Source organism: Anopheles ziemanni, chromosome 3 (genome assembly GCF_943734765.1).
Source record: "Anopheles ziemanni chromosome 3, idAnoZiCoDA_A2_x.2, whole genome shotgun sequence".
Lineage (NCBI taxonomy): Eukaryota > Metazoa > Arthropoda > Insecta > Diptera > Culicidae > Anopheles > Anopheles ziemanni.
This window is the reverse complement of record NC_080706.1, coordinates 57,576,925-57,603,684: the sequence shown is the minus strand read 5'-3', so window position 1 is coordinate 57,603,684 and position 26,760 is coordinate 57,576,925. Positions and strand designations below refer to the sequence as shown.

At 38.8% G+C, this 26,760-nt stretch overlaps 3 protein-coding genes across 4 annotated transcripts; 2 read left to right on the top strand and 1 right to left on the bottom strand.

The window, feature by feature from the left end:
* The first annotated feature begins 3,920 nt into the window (after positions 1–3,920).
* LOC131285087 (retinal homeobox protein Rx-A-like) lies at positions 3,921–7,359 on the top strand. The gene is made up of 3 exons (XM_058313946.1): positions 3,921–4,127; positions 4,557–4,668; positions 6,902–7,359. Exons 1-3 carry the CDS (start codon positions 3,921–3,923, stop codon positions 7,357–7,359), a joined length of 777 nt encoding a protein of 258 aa, XP_058169929.1.
* Positions 7,360–9,260: 1,901 nt separating this feature from the next.
* Positions 9,261–11,222, top strand: LOC131285086 (chitooligosaccharidolytic beta-N-acetylglucosaminidase). Its single transcript, XM_058313945.1, has 4 exons — positions 9,261–9,478; positions 9,542–10,206; positions 10,277–10,593; positions 10,662–11,222. The coding sequence occupies exons 1-4, from the start codon at positions 9,261–9,263 to the stop codon at positions 11,220–11,222; spliced, it is 1,761 nt and encodes a 586-aa protein (XP_058169928.1).
* A 183-nt stretch (positions 11,223–11,405) lies between these two features.
* On the bottom strand, positions 11,406–14,132 carry LOC131289247 (serine/threonine-protein kinase fused). 2 transcript variants are annotated; one of them, XM_058318462.1, is made up of 4 exons: positions 13,828–14,132; positions 11,757–13,765; positions 11,561–11,690; positions 11,406–11,485 (listed from the first exon to the last, which is right to left on the bottom strand). In XM_058318462.1, the coding sequence occupies exons 1-4, from the start codon at positions 13,936–13,938 to the stop codon at positions 11,432–11,434; spliced, it is 2,304 nt and encodes a 767-aa protein (XP_058174445.1). In that variant the 5' UTR covers positions 13,939–14,132; the 3' UTR covers positions 11,406–11,431. The 2 variants fall into 2 exon arrangements, with proteins under 2 accessions (XP_058174445.1, XP_058174446.1); XM_058318463.1 differs by having other exon boundaries at positions 11,757–12,227; positions 13,931–13,944.
* Between the last annotated feature and the right edge of the window lie 12,628 nt (positions 14,133–26,760).

Sequence of the window (26,760 nt, the reverse complement as noted above, 5' to 3'; positions counted from 1 at the left end):
TCTTTTAAAATTTACAAATTCGAGTAAAAAAGAAGGTTTATTGATCAATCGATTTCCAAATTTTAACGAATTCAAATCAATTTTTAAAATATATATATTGCAGATCATCACTATTGTGTATTTTGTTAGAGATTTTTGAAAAGTAAAGGTGTATTATTACTATAGCTAACTTATTGCTCTGCATCTGTTATTTTATTTGGAATGCTCTTGTAGTTCATCACGTTTAATTTCTATAAACACTATTTATCCGCTTGTTTCGAAAAATCTGTGTAAAACCTTTGCTCTTGTCAACCGCTATATATCGGCGTGATGTGGATCAAAGTTGTACATCACATCACTTGAAATTGTTTAAATTGTCATTCGTTCAGTTCTCTTGCAATTCGCAGTTCGTGAAACCATTTACAAAAAATGTTTTGCTATTCAAACGAAAGCCAATATTCAAGGATCCAAAATTTCGATGTATTGGTTCAAAGGGGCCGCGGGCCGCATGTTTGACATCCCTGGTCTAATTTATTGGATTGATGAAAATATGTCCTTATCAGTGTAGTTTTATCTTAACAGTCAAGTATGTGTTACACTTTCACATCTTTTTATATTATATTACTTCTTAAAAAATTTACAATTTCGTGTAATAGAGAAGGTTTCTTGACCAATCGTTTTCAAAATTTTAACGAATTCAAATCAAGTTTATTTCAATTTGTGTTGCAGTTCAACACTATTGTGCATTTTGGTAAAGATTTCACAACTATTTTACTTTAGTACGATTTATTGCTCCATATCTTTATTTAGAATGCTCTAAAGGTTCATACCGTTTGTTTTCTATGAACACTATTTATTAGATTGTCTCGAAAAATCTGTGTAAAATCTTTGCTCTTGTCAACCGCTATATATCGGCGTGATGTGGATCAAAGTTGTATATCACATTCTTATTGTTTAAATTGACTTTCGTTTAGTTCTCTTGCAATTCGCAGTTCGTGAAACTATTCAAAAAAAAAGGTGCTATTCAAACGAAAGCCAATACTCTAGGAGCCAAACATTTGATGTATTGTTTCAAAGGGGCCGCGGGCCGCTTCCAATGTTCTTGCGGGTCGCATGTGGCCCGTGGGCCGCATGTTTGACATCCCTGGTTTAAGGTATCCGGCCCGCGCTTTTGGTTTCCTTTTAATCATTTGACCCTTTTTAGGACATGTATGCCGACCTCTGGTATAGACGGTAAGGTTTTAACACTTTGCGGACCTGGGACCCCATACGGGATCCAAAAGCCGTATCGTTTTTCATCCGATCACATCATTGTGGTAAGCTGTCAACGCCGTCACCTGACACACACCTCATCCTACTAGGTGTAACATCAAATGGAATGTAAAAAACTTCGCAGGGCGTTTTGTGGTACGTACGTATATTCTAATATAGAAAAAAAAATATTTTATTGAAAGCGATCAGACAATTCATGACGTGTGACGAAATGGAATCACCTTTTTAACTCTTAAAAATGTTATTGTTGACAGTGGCGGATTTAACGGTGCGCGGACTGAGCGGCCGCAGGGGGCCCCGAGCTTGCAAGTTTATTAATTGTAAATAAGCATGTATTTGCATTAAAACAACAAAATTTTAGAATATTTACACTCTTGGGGGCCCTGAGCGGTAAAATGAATGGGGCCCCCGCACTGCCGTAAAAAGTGACAGATTTTCGTCTTGTTTATATGCTTTTCAATAAAATCAATGTTAGATATTATTTTACCCTCAAAAAGTTTTCTGGCTGACTCCTCGAAGTTCTATCTATGTTGTTTAACAAGTTTTATGCAATAAAGAATTTTTATTAAAAATGGTATGCAGAACAAACGCTTTGCTTACATTGAAATTGTTTAAGTTTTTCATTCGCATTATTTTATTCTTATGCTTGATATAGTCAGTCCTCTCGTACAGCGAAGGGTCCGGTCTCGGTTGGGAATCGAACCCACGCTGTCGCAGTGATGAGCCCCGGCGCTTATGTGCCGATTTTCTAACCGGCGCTACCGCTCGGCTGTCGCGGACCCCCATACTGCCCCCTAAAAACTTGTTCAGTGATCACTTTAGCGAGCATGCGGAAGCGGAAATGTAAATAGATTTTCGGAGTCAACAGAAACATTACAGAAGCACGGAAAACTGTCTTCCACTATCCACTATGTGAAAGGGCTTGGATAAGATTCTTCTTCTTCTTGGCGTAGCGACCTCTTGGTCATGCCTGGCAGTTAAGGGCTTACGAGACTTGATTCCCTGTTGTACGTGGATAGTCAGTCCTCTCGTACAGCGAAGGGTCCGGTCTCGGTTGGGAATCGAACCCACGCTGTCGCAGTGATGAGCCCCGGCGCTTATGTGCCGATTTTCTAACCGGCGCTACCGCTCGGCTGTCGCGAACCCCCCCCCCCCCCCCTCCCCCCCTTGCCACGGATAAGATTACAAAATTTAAAAAAAAAACCATTACATTTCTACATTAACCGCATATGCTATCTGAGTAAAACCATACAAAGCTCCTTGACAAGAAAATTATATTATTATTAATGTATAGCAATTTGTAATCCTGTTATTTTTACGGCCATAACCTGATGAACCTCCATCTTTATTTAACATTTTTAAAAATCGAAGACAACCGGATTCTAGGGAATATTGGAAAAAATAGATTTTCCGGAAAATATTGATGTATTTTCAATATTCGGGATCTATTTTTTAAGCCCCAGAGATCGGATCGTTTTACTGATTTCTTGATAAGCAAAATATTTTAGATCGCATTATTATATGCTATGCTGAATCAAATCGAATATTCAAGGCACCGTGTAAAAATGGCTAGAATTTCATACCGAGTGTTGAAAACGTATTTTTTACTACGTTCAAAATTCTACAGCGGGTAGACCGTATAGCGTAGCATAATTCTCAAATTATAATGCGATATGATTGGCTTCAATATGCTCCGCCTTTTTTTCCTTCAATCAGAATCGCGGTAGATTATGAGACGGTGGTTTCAAAAATGAATCCTTCACTGACCCTCCGCTTACCGTTTCCGTGTCATGTAACAGAAAGAGAACTTATACCGACGGTCTTCGTCATTGCGAGGGTTGCATATCGCTGTTTGCCTCCAATTGTTCCTACTGTATTAATGTTTTCAGTATTATGTAAGCGCAAGCGCTAAACATAAATTGTATTGTGCTGTGAAAATCGGTGAGCACCGCGTCGTAGGAGTCGTCAAAAACTTTATCCAACGCAAGTCTTAAAAAACATTACCCTGCTATGTAGAATAACAAAGGAGGAAATATGCAATGGATTATAATAAAATTAAATGCAATTATAAAGAAAGCCTTAGGCTTATGTGCATATGATTTTCTAAAAAAATGTTGTTCACTCTATGAAACAAGTGATCTCTGTGGATGCATCAAATCAAGAAGATTATTTATTTTACCAATAATATATGAATTGTTTACGTTACCTTTTTTCTAAGGAGAACAGAAACGGATACACTCGTATATCGTACACAGATATGAGTGTGCATATGATATCAGGGGCTAGTACGGGCGAATGAGACAGCGGATGCAAAACAAGACAGCAAAAGCAATGTTTTCCTGACTGGGGAAATGAAAATGTACGTAAACAGTCGTATAACAGCATCCCTGGCGCATGCTGGAAAAGGACGAATAAAATTGGTTGCATTTTAACGAGTAGTTTAAATAGCAACAATGTTCCCCTTCGTTGTTCTGGTAATCCTAGTGAATTAACCAACGAGCGAGGGAGTCAGGAGTGTAAATCCCTTGAAGCATATTTTTGAGATGGCACAAGAATGATACGTAAAATATGCAAACTGAGTCAGTTTAATCATAGACTTTGTCCAGATTGGACGATCCTAGATAATTGTAACAATATCTTGCTGAGAATCAACAGTGTTCGTGTGTGGAATGGCGGGTCCTTTTTTATCTCCAATGCCAAGTGATCTTTTGACGGAATACATGTTCGGTAGGCGCCGCCAGCGTCGGAATCGTACTACGTTTACTCCCCAACAGCTCCAAGAACTAGAGCAGCTCTTTCAAAAAACCCATTACCCGGATGTTTTCTTGCGCGAAGAGGTTGCATTGCGAATAAGTCTAAGTGAAGCACGCGTTCAGGTGAATAAATCTTCAATAGTGATTAATTTAAATAAGCACCAGTGACTAGTAACAACATGTGCATTGAGTTTATTTGACCATATTTATGTGAAACATGAAGACTAATGGTCACTTTTGTTTTTGGAAGCATAGTGTGCACTATGACATATTAATTTCAGTTGTTGCAGTTGACCATTTCCGCAGGTCAACGAGAATATGCATGAAAAAAAATTATATTCTAGCATATAATTTCTTTTTATGCAAGGTTATCACGTTGAACCATGTCCTACTACATTTATTATGAGTTAAAACAGACAGAATAATGTGCGTGTGTGTATGTCTTTTTTTTCATTGTCTTTTAACCATTTTCAGTAATATGTTATTACCTATGGCATACTTGATGTATTGCAAGTGAAGTTTAACTACATCACCAACAATATATCTTTACAGGTTTGGTTTCAGAACAGACGGGCCAAATGGAGAAAGCAAGCTCGTCTCCAACTTTTACAAGATGCTTGGCGAATGCGTTGCTTGGGTATTAGTAATTCCCAGATTTTGATAGGTAAATATTCATTTCATAACTACATTTTGGCTTTAAAAAATGTAGAATTTAAGTATGCTATATTGTTTCAACGGTTTGCTCGCTATAAAAATGATTTTACTAATTACTTCAAATAGATTTTTATTGATTTTATCGTTTTTATATAATATTGAAAGTTTAAATATCATATAAACCAAAAATGGATTCACACACACACATGAACCATTTATTCCACATGATGCGTCATTAAGTTTTTTAAAACTTGTTTTAAGTTGTTAAAGAAAAGATGATCTTTATGATGACTTCCTATTGGTAATTGTAGTTACCGACGGAGAGATAGAGCTAGGAATAAAATCGGGTGAATAAGCAGTACGCCAGGAGCACTACACCTATACAACCTGCTATATTACGACCAGACACTCGATCATATCAGTTTGGATGTTTTACACACCACTTATTGAATTTCTCCATGAATAAACAAAAACCAGTGGCTGATTAACACAAAGGGGAAGATCTCAAACAAAAAACCAAAAAGGGCCCTTCAACAACTAGGTTATTTGATATTACAAATTGGTGGTGTAAGTGTGAATGGGCTATGGGGCATTATTTACTAATTTCAATCAGATTAAATTGCTTTTATGTGACGACATTGACACGCTAAAATATTGAATTTTGGTGCTTTTTTTGCGATTTTTTTTTCTTTTAAAAATTACTATTTTGTGGATGAAACTACTATACTGTGTAATGTGAATGAAATTTGTGTTAATTTTCATTTGACATCACCGTGGTAAGCTAATCTGTGGAAAATACATTTGATATAATAATTTCTTAATTAAAGAAATGGGAGCTAAGCGGAATACAGTTGGTCCCCGCAGTACGCGATACTCGATATACGCGAATTCGCAATACGCGATTTTTTAAAACTGACAGCTCATAGCGTTGCTCGAGTTTTGATTAGTCAATTTTACTTTGTTTTGGTAGAATGAAGTTTTTAATATGCACTTTTTAACAGAGATATTATTATGCAATATAAGAAATCGGACACTTATTAGTTATTTGGATAAAAGATATGTTAAATAAGCGGTTCCCTCTCAGTGTCAACTCTTCAATATGGGGTATAAACGATATGGCAGAGGAAATCCGCAATACGCGAAAATTCGATATACGCTATTGCGTTCGGTCCCAAACATTCGCGTATTGCGGGGACCAACTGTACTGTTAAACACATTTTTATTGTTGCTGATATTGTTGTTGGTGCGCTTTGTTGATGTACTATTCAACGAAATTCAACAACAAATCAATGCTAGCTATTACTTTTATCCTACATAAATCTATTCAATCTATTCATTCAAAAGAAACAGAAAAAAAATTACATGATGTGACTTACCCCATTAAGATATTCTGTATAAAGTATTCGTTTAAGCACGAAAAACGATTTTAACAGGATATGTCAAAAACACATTGCTTGATATCAGTTCGATGAAACTGTTTAAGTTTTTCAACTCATCATTTTAGTCATTTTTAATTACGCAAATGCATTGTTTCCAATTGATTGACAATAAAGCATTTTTCTTGTGGTCCTCTTCATCTGTGATTTTAAACCGGACCATCCTTTCTTTATTTCATTATGGTTCTTAGCATTAATTTTTGCGTCGCGTTCATTTATTACCTGTCGCTCATTAAAGTAGGTTGATGCGTTCTATGGATATTTATTTAAGTGTAAATTTTACAAACTTGGATCTTGGAGGTTCGTGGCCCCTTGCAAGCTGGGGGCCCCCGCGTCTGCTCAGCTTGCGCACCGTTAAATAAGCCACTGGTGAACATGTTTCACTTCAATAGAGAATAACTGGTACAAGTTTGATCAAAATCGGTGATGGACGATTGCATTTGCATGTTTCGTTAAATGAGCATTGTCAGAAGTATATTCGATTGTGAGAATTGCATGGTGTATATCAGCACACATTTCAAGAAGAAACATTACATTATAAAATAACAATCGTGTGAGATATCAGCCAGACGCCAGACCATCAGCAACCCTGCCAAGACTTTGTGCATATCTTGCTCTTCTGAAAACTAGTGTTTTTTCATCTCCAACGATTTCACAAATCAAAATATAACGATTTTACATCGTCAATGCATATTTTCACACTTTCCTTTACTTATTGTGAATAGAAGGATACATATATATAATTTACAATACGTATTAAACACCATTACTAATTATTATTCTTTCATATCATTTCCAAACACGCAGAACCTGAAATCAACTCAAACAGTATCGATAATAACAACATCACAGAAATAACCAAATCTCCACAATCCTGTGCAGCAGCGGAAAATTCGACAAATATAGTATCCAACGAAACTGAGATTGTTCTCATGCACCCTGCATTTCAAAATGCAAACCTAAATAAACCTTATTGTAACTATATTAGCGCAAGCCATGATATTGCAAAAAAGTGTAGTAAAACTGTTGACGAGACGGTTCCCACCAACAGGCGCCTATCAAATCGTCGTAATTTGCAAGTTAATCATTATGAAGAAACGCATGCAACATCCTGTTCAACATTACAGCAACCATTAACGAATATGCATCAGGATGATTCTGTTACGAGCGATACTTCGGATGTGTCTGAAGAAATCGATATGACTACGAGTACCGAATGTATCGATTATTCTTGCCCAAACTCAAATAAAATTAGTAAACTATAAACATCAACAAATAAAGAACACAGAAGGCATGATTTTTGTAATTTATAACAGTTTGCTACAAGAGTTGAAATTAGATTGATATAGCAAGACTGAATAATGTGTGGTTTACAAATAAACATGGTGAATTTATCGTTTGAAGCGTATTTACTTTCATCGTTACACAAAAGCGTTGTTGATTAATATATCCTGATGACGCAATCTACTTTTCTGTTAACCATCTTACCATTTGCATATGATGTGCGCTTAAGAAATCACCACAAAATGTGGACAGCTACAAGTCGGTGGATAGCATAAATCGGTTTACCAAAGACCGTGCGCATCAGACACCTTTGGCGTTAAAAGATGTAAAAGGCTGCATCTGGTGTAACGACAGGCTTCAATCACAACGATGAATTTCAACGGATGGCAATACATGTTAGTTAAACAAAAAATCTGGTTACTTTATGAAAAATGAACGAAAATAGTTGTAAGATCACCAAAATCACGTGATTTAGGCCATGATAAATACGTTCAAACAAAATATATTTTAGTAGAGTACCAAGTCTTTTTATAGAAAACTAGCTCGAAGCCCCGGCGAAGCTCGGGGAGGAAAAATGTGACTAAAGTTTTTATTCTTGGTTCATTTTCTATGCTATATTTAGTTTGCTTACATACATATTAGTAGCAGTGATATCACGCGAAAATTTTCTTTCATCAATAGTCTAGGGGGCTAAGTGCATGGGTGTTGTTCCGGAGGATCGGAGTTCGAATCTAGGCTGAGAAAAACTTTTTTGTTGACGGTTGTGAAATATTTTTTCATGAATTTTTTAGATATTTAATGTAATTTTTCAAATCGGATAATAGTGCATGGGTGTTTTTCCGGAGGATCGGAGTTCAAATCTAGGCTAGGAAAAACTTTTTTGTTGACGGTTGTAAAATTTTTTTTTCAGGATTGTTTTTAGATATTTAATGTACTTTTTCAAATCCGATCATATTTTGATACATATTTTTCAAATTATCATAACCATTATTAAAATAAAAGTTTGGTGGTTCAATTTATTCACATATCCATATATACCTGTATTTTCGCTATGCTGACCATTCGTACAACTGGTGTACTGGTAGTGGTGCTCGAGACTTGTATCAGAAGTTTGGTGTTCGAATCCCGAGTGGGAAATCTTTTATAGTACGAAATAAAATTTTTCTTCAAAATCTACGTTTGCCATTCAAGTAGCAATATTTCCTCGCTATTTCTAACTTGTGCTATGGTTCCTCGGCAAGACTACGGCTTCGCTCTTGGTAAACCCGTGTTCGAGTCCCGTTTCCACTTAGAGTCAGATTGTAAAAAGCATGCTTCCGTGCACTGTAAAAATGTAGGGTTTATTGCCACATCTCATCACGGGACTTTGAAACTGAGATTTATAAAAATAAAGATAACTTTTTATCCTGCGTTCATTTCGCCACCCTTACTTGTCCACATGATGTTTATTTTTTTATTTTGTTTCTCATATGCTGCAATAATATTTCTTTTTTTTCGGTGTCAGTAGATAGAACGAGCCTTTCACAACTACTGCCAACAATGCATAGCTCTTATTCAAAAGGTACGAAGCACATACATATGCATTAAGGCAACCCAAAAGTTTATCTGCCTCACTACAGGGGTAGTTTCGAGTTTCAGGTCAAGTGTCGAGGGCTTTATCGGGTGTTCACTCCGCAGATAGGAACCTTTTCAGTTTCTGTCCAGTGCCCCTAGCTATAAGCTGCTAAGTTTTCGTATTGATTTGAAAATTGTACATCAAATATTCGTTTGCAACAAAATTCCTTTAACGTATTCTAGTTGCAGTTATTTTTCTTTCGAACGAATCATGATTTACGAGGTAGAGCTTATTTTCCTTATTCTTTGCATTTACTTAACCCACTGCATGGGGACATCCTCATATGTATGTGTTAATGAACAGAAGTGCATTAGAACCTATGATCGGCAACTGCTTATAGCCAGTGACAGTAATACATCGCATATTTTTCATAATTTAAATCATTGTCGTTTACTGTGTGGAAAATACGGCGCACTGTGGCCTAAACCAACAGGAACGGTTATACTATCTAAGAACACGATTGAAATCGACCCATATAATATACGGTAAGCAGTGGACTGTTTCGTGTTGCCGGAATCGAAGTTATTACACCCTCGTTCATCTACTAGGTTCCACCTTAATGAGAAAAATCACTCCAACGCAGTTGTAAGCTTCTTCAATGAAATACAACATTACTTTTTTAAGAACATCTACCAAGAAAGCAAGCACATTTGCAGCCAGAATGCTAGTTTGACAGTAAAAGTAAATGTATCTACAGATGACACAAAATTAACTTGGTCAACATATGAAGGATACAAACTGAGTTTATCAATGGATAGATTGGATGCTTCGGTTGCAATGATCGAAGCTGAAACAATATTCGGCGTACGTCACGCTATCGAAACTTTATCACAGCTTATGGTAACAGTTAGAAACGAAATCGGAAATAAAACATGTTCCATTTTATATTTATTAAAAGAAGCTACTCTTCGCGACCAACCAGCATATGCTCATCGAGGCGTATTGATAGATACAGCTAGAAATTACATCCCAATCAAAATACTAAGGAAACAACTTGAAGCCATGGCCTCATGTAAAATGAACGTACTTCACTGGCATATTACTGACACACAAAGCTTTCCGGTCGTGCTCGAACTTGTACCTGAAGCCAGCGCATTTGGGGCCTATTCTGCAGAGGCAATCTACACCCAGAAAGATATTGAGGACTTGGCTCAGTATGCAAAGTATCTGGGAATTCGTATTATACTAGAATTCGATGCACCTTCACACGCCGGTATGTACTTCCAACACACCTAAGTTCTTTTCCATTTTAGAATTGAAATTTGGATACATTTAATTCACAGGTAATGGATGGCAATGGGGCCCCTCGCGGGGCTTAGGCGATTTGGCGTTGTGCATCAATCAACAACCATGGCGTAGCTTTTGCATCGAGCCACCTTGTGGGCAACTAAATCCAGCAAACCCTAACATGTATAATGTTTTGCAGCAACTGTATTGGAACTTCGCGTCCATGAATAATGAAGAAGATATATTACATATGGGTGGCGATGAAGTTTTTTTTGGTTGTTGGAACGCATCGGAAGAAATCGTAAATTACATGCGAGATCGTGGTATAGGTCAAACCGATAACGGTTTTCTAGAGCTGTGGAACGAGTTTCAAGTAAGTTTCAGAGCCATTTCCATACGTTAGATTCATACGTTCACTGACTACAATTTTTATATTTACAGAATAAATCGCTTCAACTTTGGGACAATGCGCGGTTCCAGTCTAACCCAAATACTAAAGAAAACTTTATTCCTGCACCTGTTATTTTGTGGTCTAGCCAACTTACAGAGCCATCTGTAATTCAACGGTTTTTGGACAAGAGTCGATATGTAATACAAACGTGGCTCCCTTCCGAAAGTGAAATTCCTAGAGCCTTACAAAGTCTCGGATATAAACTCATTATTTCAACGAAGGATGCATGGTATCTCGATCATGGCTTTTGGGGACAAACAACTTACTACGCATGGAAAAAAGTGTATCAAAATCAGCTTCCTGAAGGAAAAGGGATTTTAGGAGGCGAAGTATGTGTCTGGACCGAGTACATAGATGAACATTCTGTTGAAGGACGAATCTGGCCACGAGCAGCTGCAGCCGCTGAGCGCTTGTGGTCGAATCCAGCATCGAAGGCATCGGACGCTGAGCCACGTTTTTTTCGACACCGTAACCGCCTTATATCTCGCGGATTGAATCCAGAAGCGGTAGCGCCTAAATGGTGCGAACAGAATGAATACGAATGTCAATAATGTTATAAGGAATGTAAAGATAGAATAGACTATAACGATCACTAATGTTTGATTCGATAAAGCTAAAATATGGTTTAAATCATGGTTGTAGAATCAATTGAATAGGTGAACATCGAGTGGATAGGTAGAGTGAATTAGGGTAGAAATTATCATGTATTTTTTGATCATATCTTACATATCTTACTTTCCAGCACTGGGCATCAGTAGATTTATGTTGTTGTAAAGGAAAGGTATTTGAATTCTTCAATAGCCAATCTAGCTTCCTACAGGTGAAATAAAAAATAAAAAATAGTGAATGTTTTACCAGCAAAAAATTCAAAACTCTATCTGATAGTTACCTTTTGAACATCCATGTGGTCATCAAGAAGAAGTGTTTCAAGGCACGTTTTAAATTCGTTTGTCCAACGTTTTTGTAGGGCAAAACAACTGAATCTGGCTAATATGCGCAATAGCATGCAGGTTCGCAATCTGTTGAAATAAAGTCCGACTCAAGTTTGATTTATGCATGATATACTTAATTTTTTAATAGCATACCGCAAATTAGCATCTCCATGCTTCAGTAGAGCTTTAAGATTTACATTTTCATGTAAAACTATTTGTTCTACAATATTTGCATTCTCCGGAAGCTCTCGTAAGGCACAGTTTAAAAGCGCAAGTAGTGAACAAACTAATTGAACGTAGCAATTATTTGTATGGACAACATTGATGAAATCAACAAATAATTCTTTTGCACCCAGAATCTCAATAGCATCATAAAATTGATTTACAAAAATGTCTCCAGTGTGAATCAAGTGGCAGATTAAATCATATACAGCGGTCAATGTTTTCACCTCGTCTTTGTGCAACGTTGAGAGTTGCCGTATGGAAGCGTTATCCGACTCATATTGATTAGACGAATGACTATCGCTCCTGGAATCGGAGGCAACAGACTTATTACATAATAATTTCGAGGCGTACACTAAGTTTGGCACTAGCTTTAACTCTCTGTAAACAGCAATTATTTCCCTTAGTATGAATGGAGGAATATCGATCGCTAATGGAAGACTTAGTAAGTTTGCAACATTCTCAATAACTTTTGCACTGGTACGAAAGTTTCGTAGCGGAGCAACTATAATGCACACAAAATTCTGTTGCTTCAAAGAATCAAGTTCACCATCAAGCACTTCTTGCATGGAACGTTGTAAGAACGCGAGCCATTCTTCATTTTCGATTGGAGGATTTTGTGAAGCATCGCAAGAATCCCATCCCGGAAGCAAGCTTGGTGTGTTTTTAGCAGAACTTTTGCCTTGTGAAATATCCGGAGCGGTAAAGGAAGTTACAGATTTTCTCTGCACGGTCTGAGTACGGGCTAGCCTTTCTGATTCAATGCGTAGTGAAAAATTATCTATGCTTTGGTTCAGCTTACGTCGCTCCAGCCCTTGTGATTTTATTCTACCTGAAACCACACTATCTCTGTTTGTCGGTTGTACATATGGGCCATTGTTTGGAAACGAGCGATGTCTTAACGGGAAATTATCATTGAAATAACTTACTACAAGATTAGGATATTCAGTTAGTTGAACAACTTGATACGAAGAATACGCATTGCCAATGCCTAATTCATAAACATTGGTCAAAGCATTTGAATTATTGGTACCAATGGTAGGTATCAAATTACCCACATAATCATCAGTGTCCGTTTCCTGGTATTCTGCATCACTTTGCAAAATTACATTGATGCTGTCTTTCGAAGTTGCAACATCTTCGTCACCTTGTGTGGCCTGATAGTTTGCACTTCTCCCGGATCTCAAAAGTAGTTTAGTTTGATCACTTTTCTCCCGCGATTGCGATGCAGTTAGCGGATGAGTAAAAGGCGAATGAGGAACATCCTCATCAATAATTACTACATGTCCTTTTACAAAACTATGCGCTAGAATCCCATCCCAATTCAAACGTTGGGTCGGATCTCGTTGTAGCAACCCTTGAACGAAAGATATGCAGTTAGCGGTCAAGAAACTAGGCCACTTGATGTAGTGATTGCGTATCAGACGCACCAAATGTATCATTGACGTTGAGCTGAACGGCGGCTCGCCTGCCAGCATTTCATAAATAATACATCCCAATGACCACAAATCAGCGTGATGATCGTATGGTCTTGCCTCTAAAAGCTCCGGTGCCATATACAAAGGTGTTCCTTTTATGGACGTAAGCACATGCGTGCCCATCGTCATATTACGAGCAAATCCAAAATCACACAGCTTGGCACACATGTTGCGATCGAGAAGAATGTTTTGAGGTTTTAGATCACGATGCAATATTCGATGTGAATGCAAATAATATAGAGCAGAGATTAGATCGTAGGTAATACGTTGTGTTTTTGATTCTCCGAGAGATCCATCTCGAAGAACAGTATGAAGGTCCGTTTTCGCATATTCGGTGACAACCACTATCTCGTTATTAGTTTCGAAAGACTCCACCATCCGAATGATATTGGGGTGCTGTAAGTTTCTTTGTATTTCACATTCTCCACGTAATCCTTTTATGTCACGCCCGGATCGCCCTCGCTAGGATATTAGAACCAAACATTAATAAATAATACAAAATGATATTCGTATCTGAATCTCACCTTATTGATTATTTTCAATGCCACTATACTTTTCGATGTCTTGTCCACAGCTTTATACACTTTTCCGAACGATCCTTCGCCGATGAGGTTGCTTAAAGCATACTTTTCCATGTTAAATGCAGTACAATTTGAAGGAACTGTAATGAACTGATTGGATGTTCGCGGCGTAAACAAAATCGTCAACAAACTGTCAACAACACCTTTGCGGTCCTAGGGCCTAAAATAGCCTTAACTTCTATAACTTTTTTGTTATTAAACCAATTCCTCCAAATGACCCCTCGAACGAATGGGCTATTCAAGACACGTAACTTAGTCAAAAATGTCGAAAGTGTAATTTGACCATCTTTTCTGGTTTTTCCGGTAAATCTCGCCTGAAATGGACCGGGTCACGAGCCCATTTGCAATGTGTGCACTAGTGTTGGCAGAATCGGGATTCGATCCCTAGACCAAGATTTCCTGAACTACAGGTTGGATCATCACAGCTTGTGATGGCCCGGCGGCCAAAGTGTACTGTTTAGCCAGTTGTCAAAACGAACAGCCTATGTTTCCCGTGTGTGGATATGTGCGTCAAACCGAGTGCATGTGTCAAGAAGCTTGGAATCTGATGTTTCCTATGTGTGGTTTTGTGCCTAGCGTTGTGTTGTTTTGTTGTTGTACGGAGGCGCGAAATCCGAACACAACATTTGATTCATTCTTGTTAGTTTGTTACCAGCAGTGCTTGTGCTTAGCATATTCTCTTTTAAAAAGATAAAGTAGGTTCTGGAAGGGCGTTTGACATGAAAATGATGTCCGCTCGTGTAATAACGCAAAGTTCCACAAAATGTATATGTCAAACGCGTTTGGCAGAAAACTTCTAGAAAAATATGACGGATAAATTCCTCGTCTAAATGCCTTGCTACACGAACCGCAAACTCCAAGCGCAAACTCAAAAACCGTATAAGTTTATGTCAAAATCTTTGCGGTGCATTTTGCGGTACCAATGCTGTCGCCAGTCATGACCCCCGCCAGCCAATGACAGAATATTACCGTAGCTGTAAAATAAACAAGTAAATTTATCGCCGTATGTCCGTTTATTTTGTTTTAGAGATTTCTTATGTTTACATTTATTTCTTTTTCATCTTCTTCTTCTGGCGCATTTGAGTTTGCGGCTAGCTGCCAAAAACTTTGCGGGTGCAGTTTTCAGCTCACGGAGCACAGCAACGCGCCCTGTGAAGTTTGCTTACATTGCATTTTATGTTTGTTTACATGCAGTAAGATCAAGGTGTATAAATTAGAAGGTAAAGTCGTCCAGCGTAAAATGACATTTCATGACTTGACAAAACACTTCTGGGGTATTCACACGGTTAATGAATACGGTTATCGAATAGGGGATTTCATGTCCACCATATTGATTATACTCAAGTGTCAAATATTGTTTATAAACAAAGGGAAAACGACGAGCACTGATGACAATTTTCCCTTTTCTGGAGGACCCAGCCTTACTCATCCGGTACCTTGATGAGAACGCGCATGTGCTTCATTCACCTGCTTCACTAGCTTGATCAAGAAGCAAGACAGCGTTTCGTCGTCCACATTGCCAACTGTTCCGTCGACCGTTTCGCACTTTGGAAGACCCTGCAACGTGTTCGCAAACACCTGGCCAATAGCAATATGCAACGCGGGATCTTTGGTCATCTTCAGTAGCCTATGAAACCAAGACAGCATCTTCCGGACGTAGTACTCCCGATCGCCGACGGCCAGATAACCGTGCAGTGAGCAGCATCCTTGCAAATCTGCCTTCGTGTGCGCTCAAATTACGCAGGATTTTACTTAACACCTTGTTGACGGGAGACGAAGATCTTCGTCTGTTTTTGACTCAACGTTGAGGACGGAAAGACGGACATGTACGTTGCACGCATACCATTGCACAGTCGAGCATTTGGGTTTTTGGTTCATTTCGTCGTATCCGTTTCGATCGGTCGTTCGTTACCGGGGCGGCTGGCCCCGGTGACAGCAGCTAGTTTTGGGAAAAAAACGCCCGTCAACAAAGTGTTAAAACCGACACAATTACCACAACCGCAACAGCAATCCACGTAGCACACGGCAGTTCAAAAAGTAAACAAAAGTAACTGGGCTGTCAAAAATTTCTTTTATTTTTCTATCAACGATTTGTCAAAATGCTCTAGACGATCAGACCAGAGTATTACATTAGACCATGGGTATTCATGTGGGTTTGGGGGGGTCTGCAAAAAAACCTAGCGCGATTCGCGAGACATCGCGCAAGGTTTTTTTTATATGGAGTTCAGCTCCTGTCAGGCGACGCTGCGCTGTAGTGTTAACCCCGAGTTACACTTCTTTTCGGAATTCTGATTACACCTAGATTGCATAGGAAATCTGCTGCAAAAGAAGGGGTAAAAGAATCCTGACCGCGTGACTACATTAGGCATACCATACCAAAAACTTGGTTCGGTCGAGCTCCAGCGTACCATACCAAAGGCAACCCAGCACTTCTGGGTTAGCTGGTTTGACACTTGGAGCGTACCAGTGTTTTGGTATGGTACGCCTAATGTAGTCACGCGGTGAATGGAAGAGATCGCCCGGTTGACAGAAATTGACATTGTTGCTGGTACTATGTAGTTCCAGCAAGAGTCCCAGCAATCTGCCATAGAAAAACTTGCTGGTACTACATGACAGCTGCAAAAAATTTGAATTTTTGTCAACCGGGCGAGTTCTTGTGTACATGTATCATAGAGTATTCCAAATTTTACTTTGTCCGTTAATATGAATGCAATGCAAGTGTATTCAAACAACATAAATTGCAATAAACGAAATAAAAAGCGTAAGTTATGCAAATGTGTAATTTACGTATTTATTCGTGTGGTTGTACATCTCAGGAATTTAAATCGATGTAATAAACCTACCCGGTTGACAGAAATTTAAATTGTTGCTGGTAGTATGTAGTTCCAGCAAGAGTCCCAGCAATCTGCCATGGAAAAAATTGCTGGTACTACATGACAGCTGCAAAAAATTTGAGTGTTTGTCAACCGGGTAATCTATTGTCAAATTTTGAAAACCGCCTATCTCCGAATCCGCGTATATCGAGTACCGCGTAAGTCGGATATCTACCCAGCGAACGGCGGTACACTGAAAATCGAGCAGTTTTTTGCCTTTTTCTTTCGGACCCCCCGATTTCCGCTTAACGGGGGGTCGAATTACACGCACACAACATTGAGTCAGAGGTGGCACGCACACCAAGCGCGCCAGGCAAAAAAAGAACAAAAACATAATTGTTCTCGTATTCCGCTCTCTACTATGCCCAGCCCCACTCTTTCTCCCAGCTCGTCTTCAATTCTCACCAATGCGTCTTTTTCTACTATTTTGTCGTCATGTTGTCTCGATAGGATAAGTCAGTGCAATAATCACTCTGGGCTATTTGTCAGTTGTCTATGCCCGAGGTTTAACATCCAATATTAACCTAGGAGGAATGGACATCGTTTTCCATAACTTTCCATTCTCTCTCCCATCACGGCGCACGACTTTGCTCCGCTCAGGTGTAAGCACGGATGGTTTCGCTCACAGCTGTTCGACGTGAATGATATGAATGTGTATGTGTTCGATGCATGCATGGGGATTGTTTTGTTTGCGGAATGAAATTGCGTCAAGCTAATGGAATGAAATTGCATGCATGAAACTAAGTAATTTCTTTATTTGTTGTTTTACTTGTTCATTTTCTTTGTTCTTCGTACGTTTTACTATAGAATTGAATGAATGAAAGAACAACATTAAAACAACGATTAAAAATAATGAATTGCTATAGGCTGAAATACGGTAGTAATGCGTCTTCACATAAACGCAACAACCGCAATAATGCCGTTAATCGCTCTATGCACGTGTCAGCATGAGTAAAGGTCCATTGGATTTCGGTTCATGGAAATGAGCCAGAGCCTTTGCGTTAATTTTCGCCATTCACATTATTGAAACAAACAGAACCGTACAGCGATTGCTACTAATTTCAAACTTGATATTTGAAATCGAATTTAAATCTAGAGACCTCTACATTGCTCAGCAATCAGCTGTGCCAATAACATAGAAAACTCAGAGCACATGACAAACAAACATAGGTCCAATAAGAATGAAGGAGATAGCACATTTGAGGCATGCTCTTTTTGCACACAGCAAAAAGCATTGAAAGAGAATCCTAAACACGCATACAATGCATATGCCTTCCGCTTCACGCACACCATCAACCGGTTTTTATTCCGCGTTAACAGCAAATGCATGACCCAGTGAGGTAGGAAGAGTAAGGGCATAGCATCAATAGCAACTATCTCGATCTTGCCCACAGTAGAGGGTCGTGGAGATGGGATTCTCCCTACCCCTCGCCTGTAAAATGAACTGATTCGAGCAAAACCGTTCGCAGGGTACTGTACTCAAGGATCCAAACTGTCGATGTATTGTTTCAAAGAAGTGGCGGGCCACATCCAATGTTCTTGCGGGCCGCATGTTTGACATCCCTGGTTTAAGGTATCCAAGCAAGCGCTTTCGGTTTAGTTTTAATCATTTGTCCCTTTTTAAGACATGTATGCGGACCCCTGATCTAGGGGGCCTGATTTAACCTTTCATCGAGTTTCTGTGACAGAAAGACGGTATATTATGGATCGGTGGTTTGCCGTTCGTAATACCGCAGTGTGCTAGACTTAAGATTCGATCTAACACCTGTGGCGTGGTATACAGGGTCCGGTCTCGGTTGGGAATCGAATTCACGCTGTCGAGGTGGTGAGCCCCGGCGCTCATGGGCCGATTGTCTAACCAGGTCCTACTATATAGTCTAAAATAGCAGCCCCAGCACCCCTCGCTTCCATCACGAAACTTCAACTTTAATTTACTACTTGAAGTCGCTGATGTGACACCAAAATGATGTGTGTGTAGTTTTCAAAACTCTATAAACTAATTTTATATTTTAAGTATGCCTCAAAAATTAAGCACGTGAAACGCTGTAACATGAATATTTTTCGGAAATCTTGCATTCCACCGTGTGTTTCGTTCGGAAATAGGGCTGGTAGCCCTATCGCAGTCTCTCTGTGTCTCATTTACCTCTTTATTCCTGTTTCATCCGCCAGGTTCCCATTTACATCGCTATTTATCTGAATCCTTTTCACACTCTCTTTACTCTCTCCGCAAATGTTTCTCTCACCTTACGTATTCTACATTTCAACTTTTTTTCGTATCATTTTCCCGCCAAACCGTTCCACTTATTTCTGAAACATAGCACAACACTCCTCTGCTTTCCCAAACCCGACTAGCCTTTCAGAAGATATTACAAAAAGAGAGGAAAAAACGAGCATTGCGTTCGTCGTTGTCACCTAGTGTTCTACATTTTTGCTTTGAAAATAGGTCAGCGAAGAGGGCGAATCTTTGAGTTCATTGACCGTGGACCGTCTTTTCCGGCGGCTTCATAACCGTCGTCAGCGCCAACGTCTTTGATATCATCTGAGCGATGCTAATATTGCTATTCGTATAGCTTTGATGTTATTAAGATTTAATTCTGCATCGTCATTAGCTTTCCCAAATTTTGACCTACGGGCACCTACTGCTATCCCGTGCTTATAGTCGGCTGCGTGTGCGCACTACACAGATTAGTCGATAGAGCAAATACATGTCTTGTATATTTGCAATAGCCAACTAGCTGCCTACAGTGTGAGGCATGCAAAGCCGGATGATTGTAAATCCTCAAACAATTGTCGGTTTTTTCTTCGCACAGCAAATGGTTTGGCATCTAATAATATTTTTCAGAACATAGCCATACTACCATTTAAGGCATACTTTGAACAAATTTTAAACTTCGGATCAGAATAATGCAATATACGAAGAACTGTTTCATACTAACATAAACATGGCAATGTGCTATTATACTTTAGAAAGCTGATACTTTGTCTTCTTAAGCGATTTTTCGAAGCGAGCGACTCTTAGAAAACGGTACCGGGTGAGGTAAACCAGCGAAATGGATTTTAAGTTCATTCTAATAGTGAAAACCATTCGGCTTTCCAAAGTCAATCTCATAAGATGACTAAGTTCTGAAAATTGTGTTGTAGAAATAGTGGTCAAGGTCAACTGTATGGGTTGTAATGTTGCTGTATGTCAACTATATCTGGAACTTTACTTTGAAGTAAGAAAACTAAGTATACAGCGTTGATGTTCAATTGATCGAAGATATGTTTAGCGGATTAAAATACTGCTTACATTTACAGAACATTGCTTTGGATATAGAAGCTCACAACGGCCGTCGAGTTTGGAAAATGGAACATATCGGGGTCCTAATTTAAATATTGTATAGCTTACTGGAGAAAGTCTGGACAGAAATTCGTGTGAGTTCATTAACCGGGCGCTACCTATAGCAAAAGTCTGCGTCTTCGTAAAAACCGACATGTGCACTGTCTCTCCCCTCTTCGATGTAACGTACGAAGAGCCTCATGTCTGGCCCGCGGAAGATTCAAAGAGGAAGCGGAAACTGATTCAGACATCGATACTGAGCCTAGCTTTGAATGCAGAAAATGTTTAATCTACATAAAACGTTAATCTACATAAACGTTAACATAAAACGTTAACATTGTGTATGTATATATATATATTATTTAAAAGTTATAATATTTGCTCAATAGAATAAACCTTTTCCTTGATCGGTTTATTGTTTACTATTTACGAGCTGATTGCATTAGTTTCAATAGCAAACCATTTCGTTATCCATCAATTTCGTTCACTAACTACACCCACACGTCTTCTGATTTTTTTCCTCATTTACAGTCGTGTCATCGTTGTCGTGTGTTGGTTGTTGGTCATTGTGTTTGATGACGATTTAATTAGGAAATGTGTTTGTTGAAAAGTCTAAATGAAGTTGGTTTGGATGAAATAATAAGAAATAATATATTAATTACTCTTACAACAAGTGAATAATTAATAGCTTTTTAATAAAAAATCGTTGAAATCCAACTAGAAATGTTGTTTCTTTGATTTATCTACGTTATCAAAGAAATTGTTATTATTACTTTTTTTTTCTATGTGATACGACTTGAACTTACAGTAGTCCCAGCCAAGATCCAAGGAACCAAACACACTATTACTAAAAAGTGCGGATCACACATTCAATTTTGTAACAGCATTATTCATATTTTCTGTGAATATATATTTGAAAGTGAATATGTAAGCCGAAAAACTGTGGTACTATGGTATGTGGTAATAAATTTGAAAGAATTGTTTTCTTGTCTGGCATAAGTGTCTTGATTCACGAGGTACGTGCAAAATGAATGAATTCCCACCGCATAACACATGATGCAGAGCTATAACTGAATCGAGCTTCTTTTCCGACCCAAAATAGAACTGGATAGGATTGGGTTTAAACCTGTCAATTTTAGATGCATTTCTCTCGTTCTATTTTGCATTTTAAGTAATCAATGAAGCGAGGGAAACTACTGCTCAAAGTAATAACGAAGAAATGATCGTGGATGACATAGCCTTAAATAGACGGCCGGTTTAAGTGGCAAATGCAAAAATGTTTAAGTGGCCTCTAGCAAAAATGTAGCTCAACGTCCAAAAGCCAATTCATACTAAGTAACGTGCTAGCCCGTGATATCGATTGGCGTTTTTTGTTCATGCCAGAATTATATTTAAAAGTTAATTTCTATATTCTTACAAGATCACTCGATATTACCCAGGTGCTTTAACATATTCAATTACAGCTTCGGTTCGTGTGGAGTAAACATACACGCAGTGTTTAAACTACCTAAAAAAGTAAAAATTGGTTTACAGAATCACAAAGAGGTAATTCATATTACCATATGTGCTACCTTAGGTGGCCATAAACCGGTAAGCCATTTTTTAAAGACCGCCCCGAAGAGTGACGTGATCAGGGAAGGTTCAACTACCTTTGATAGTGAAAGTTCGAACACCTCACCGTGTGGATTCATCGCGTCCGCATTCGTATGTGTAGATGTATATGCATGTGTATGCTGCCCATACACTTGGGGACAGCGGTAAAGAAGGCGAACAAGATACACACTACAGGAATACGGAAAAAGATATAAACGGCAATGGTCAACCGTCACAGCACCAACCAGTTGTTACCTGATTTATTTCAATACGGTTATATGTTCATGAGACAGGTTGTTGAACTCTTAGCACACATTTTTGCACTCAAAGCATACACAGCTGCAAAAGCAACAGTCAGTACAAAACTGCTAAACGAATGCCTGTCTGTACCACAGTTGTTTCAATTCAAGATTAGTATTTACATCCAAATTCGATGCTGTACTCACGCAATCTCTTAAGAAGAATTGAAAATCAGGACATTTCATAATGAATTCGGTTCTTCTGTAATTGCAAAGAAATGCTCATCGTTTTCAAAGGCAGGGATGCGTGTTCCTCCCGAATACTGGTCTCCTTTTCAAACGCTACTTACACAAAGAGAGGGCGCTGCATACTCGCTTTGAGGGCGTCTATATTATATAATATCGAAACAAACATAAGGCAGCACGAGCTTCGCGTTGGCTATGACATTTGAATAAATTAAAAACCAGCAGTGTCAACGAACTCAATTTGCGACTATCGTTCGGGTAGCATATAAGGGTTATTTTAAATATGCGCCTTCAACTCAGCTTTGTGAGGAGCATGTAACGTACCACTTCCATGGCTGAAAGGATTTTATTGCTACTGTTATAGTAATTGGTATTTACAGTGCCCTTGCAGTCAGTAAACCTGAAAAATCTACACGCAATTCAGTTTTGGAAATGTTGGTTATCGATATCCTCAATCCAAGTAATAATAAACTTAAGATGATATGGTATAAGGTGTTAAAGTTATCCAATGAAAATACGGCAAAGGCCGTAAAAACATATGGAATTAGTTTTAATTCAATATACTCTATGCAATTTTTTTTTGTAACCATAGTGCTTATATGTTACAATAAAAACATGTAAGATCAAGTAATATTATTCTCCATGCTTAGTTTGAAAGAATGTCATACGTTGCAATGCATGTATCCCTTATTTTACTAACAGTTCTTCTTGTTGGCGTAACGTCCTCTTGGTCATGCCTGCCCGTTAAGGGCTTACGAGACTTGGTTCCCTGTTGTACGTGGATAGTCAGTCCTCTCGTATAGGGGAGGGTCCGGTCTCGGTTGTGATTCGAACCCACACCGTCGAGGTGGTGAACCCCGGCGCTCATGGGCCGATTTTCTAACCGGCGCTACCGCACCAAATAACTAACTTTACTAACAGTTCTATGTTTATTTTCTGGACCTTGCATTTAAAAACACTAGGTTTTTTTAAACAACTCAAATCCTATCAAAATACGCACTACACTTATCAAAATTGGAAAGAGTATCAAAGACGCAGCGGTAGCGCGAGGAAACACCACACCACAGGTGTGGGATCGAATCTCGAGTCTGGCACCCTCCGGTATTACGAACGGCTGACCACCGATCTATAATATACCGTCTTTCGGTCACACAAAATCTCTTCGGAGAGAGGCCTTGTCCCACTAGGGGATGTCGTGCCACATAAAAAAAAAAATCAAAGACCGGGGGGTCCGCGACAGCCGAGCGGTAGCGCCGGTTAGAAAAACGGCCCATGAGCGCCGGGGCTCACCACCTCGACGGCGTAGGTTCGAATTCCAACCGAGACCGGACCCTCCCCTATAGGCATGACCAATAAAGTATGTGGGTCGTTACGCCAAGAAGAAGAAGAAGATCAAAGGCATTTTATTTTTTCCAAAACAGAGATGGAAATAATAGGGAAATCTTAAATTAAAAAGTCATGTGAATTAATGGTTGTAGTCATAGTATATGTTCGAGGATATGACCAAACACATTTCAATGTAATAACACTTTGAGGCCAAATAGCTCGCAATAACCAGCGCTTTTGTGAGCAAGATTTCATATAGAAAAGAGACGAATGACCAAGAAGGTCAAAGTCTCTGTAATTCAATAAAAAAAAAATTCATATACAATATTTCCTGATCTTTGAACCTGGTAAACTAAGTGTTACATACCCTAGTAACAGGCGGAATAGAAAAAGGCTTCTGATCAAACGTCTATAGAACTATAGATGCTAAGAAATTAGTATTAATAGGTCAACCGCATTATGAACTGCTGTTGAGAAAACTGTAAAACGTCACATTAACATACAAACACATAGGACAAGAAAAATGAGGTTGCTAAAAGCATACGTTTGTAGGTCAATTGCGGTAAGCGAATACGACAAGAGAGTATCTTACTGCGTCAACTGGAGATGCAAGCTAACCTGGAGGCTTTCCCACAACCTACGGTTCGCCAGATGAGAAAAGGTAGATGCGAGAGGGTAAGGTAACGAGTATACGAAAGAACGGTTGGAATCGAAACTTCCGCTATGTCCATGGCGATAGGCATGGAATGCGTAAGGAGGACATCGTATAAGAGAGCAACTTTTTCCACTGGCTCCCACTGGTCCAGAGCTAGCGTAGGGAAAGCCAATTGAACCCTAAAGTCAATGTGCCAATGGTGTCGTTAGCTTCGCCTCACTCTTTGATTTCGCTGTGGTCGTAGTTGTGCTCTCGATCTCAATCTTGAGTCGTGCCGATGATCGCGAATGTGGTTGTTCCCTGGGAGCGGTCAGGAAGGAAGAACGAACGTAACGCCACAATGCGACCGGCTTGTCTCACAATCCTCACTCTCCATGCTGTTAGCACCGTAGATGGCTATTATGAAAGTACAGATTCCAGCACTATGCTTGGGCTACGCAATTTTTCAAGCTTCGGATATAAGAGAATGGAATATGGGCATAAAGGTAACATTCATTCGAATTTTTATCCATTTCATCGATCTGAACGTTCTACAATTCAACCAATGATGAGGCTATATGCTCAAGTAGGTTAGGGATTCCTTTAAGGCCAGTCGCGGGAGAGTTTAATGCGAATCACGATCACACTCTCTTACTGGTTGATTACTTCACGTAGCTCTTGTTTGTAATCCTGAGACAGATATTACTGAGACTGAAAGATTATATCATTATACTATGCTTTGATATACTTTCTACAACCATGATGCAAACAGAGGTATTTTATACGTTTTGCTTTGTTTTCAAAAAACAAACCGCAGGTTGTGAACAAAACAAAGTTTTTTGATTTTCCAAAAAAAAAAAATTAATGGAAATATGTGAAAAGAATAATAAAAATAATGTGAAATTTAATGGACTTAATCATCATGACTGAGGGTATTAAGCATTCTCCAACTTTAAGAATTAAAAATTAATCCGAATGTTGAGTGTTTGGATCTACGCTGCTTGTCGTCGGTAAATAAAGTTACATCGCTTTGTCATATTTATCGTCCCAAGTCTAGATCATCTGCCATAGAGAAGTAAAAGAGGTTTGTTTGCGGCGGTTCGACTTGTTGCACTTACTTATTCACAACGGTACTTGGTGACGTCGGTACTTGTTAGCATCCTCAATATAAGTTAATAAATACCTATGTAAAAAGCAAAAACAACTATGTATATAAAATCATTACACATCAACCGGAAGGCTCCATGTAAATATATTGCATTCGGAAAAAGAGCAACAAGGGCTATTTTATAAAAAAAAATTATAGGGCTTGTAAGGGCTGGGCCCAAATATATATATATTTTTTTATTCTCTTGCATGGTAGATAAAATGTTGCATAGTTCTTTTTTATTTTGTTTATTTTTTTTATTTTATTTTTAGGGGGTCCGCGACAGCCGAGCGGTAGCGCCGGTTAGAAAATCGGCCCATGAGCGCCGGGGCTCACCACCTCGACGGCGTGGGTTCGAATCCCAACCGAGACCGGACCCTCCCCTGTACGAGAGGACTGACTATCCACGTACAACAGGGAAACAAGTCTTGTAAGCCCTTAACGGAGCAGGCATGACCAACAAGGTCGTTACGCCAAGAAGAAGAAGTTCTTTTATCAAAAAACGATAGGTAATAAGATATACACATAAAAATAAAGCATAAGAAAATTTATTGTATTATTTTTTCTAGTAACATAGCTTGAACCGGTTATACTAGTTACATTAATAGATTAGCAAAAACCTAATCGTTGACAAATAGGAATTTTATCTTCGCAGCTTCGGCCGAGCAGAAGATTTTATTTTAACATCCTCATTAAATTTAAATCCCAATCGTATTTCAAAACAAGATCGCTAGTTAAGAAGGTTTTTTTTCGTTACAGAATTAAGCAAGGATCAGCTTTAATGAAATCAAAGAATTTGAAAATCATCGGAATTAATTGTTGTCTAGCGCGGAATCACTCGTTCCAGTTCGCTCGACGCTGCGAAAAAGATTGAGATCGAAGAAAGAAGAGCAAAACGGAATTGGGCAAAAACATAAGTCCAATACGTACAGCTCATTCAGTTCACGGATGACCATCATTCTAACAAGGTTTCGTGATCATTGGAACGTTCGTTAGTGACAAGAGTGTCTTGAAACATATTCCACTCCAATGGAATAATAAACACGAGAAACTGTACAACATGTGAGTTACGCAATTTGAATGTTAAATTATTTCAATTGACTTACAAATCGCTGAAACAGCATCTTGTAGCAAACCTTTGTTCCTGTAGCCCAGTGAACATATCGCCAGTAGCGTTAACGCTACAGAGAGGGCTGCAGTGCGGCGTATTATTTGCAGTTATTGATTACTGAAGAAAGCTCAATCAGCAAGTTCAGGCGTAATAAAGGAAGTGAGGTGAGTGCAAAACCTAGAAACGTATAAGTTACATTTTGTGTGCCTGTTTTGTGTAGCAAAGCAATCGCTGGACATTATATTATTGAATTCCTTCAAAATGAACCCTAAACTGGATTCATTTTGAAGGGGAAAGCGCTGAACCATCAAAAACTTTGAGTGAAGTGAAGCTTCAACAATATGTTAAGCTGAGTTTAGACTACGACGAATTTCGTTTGATTAAATAG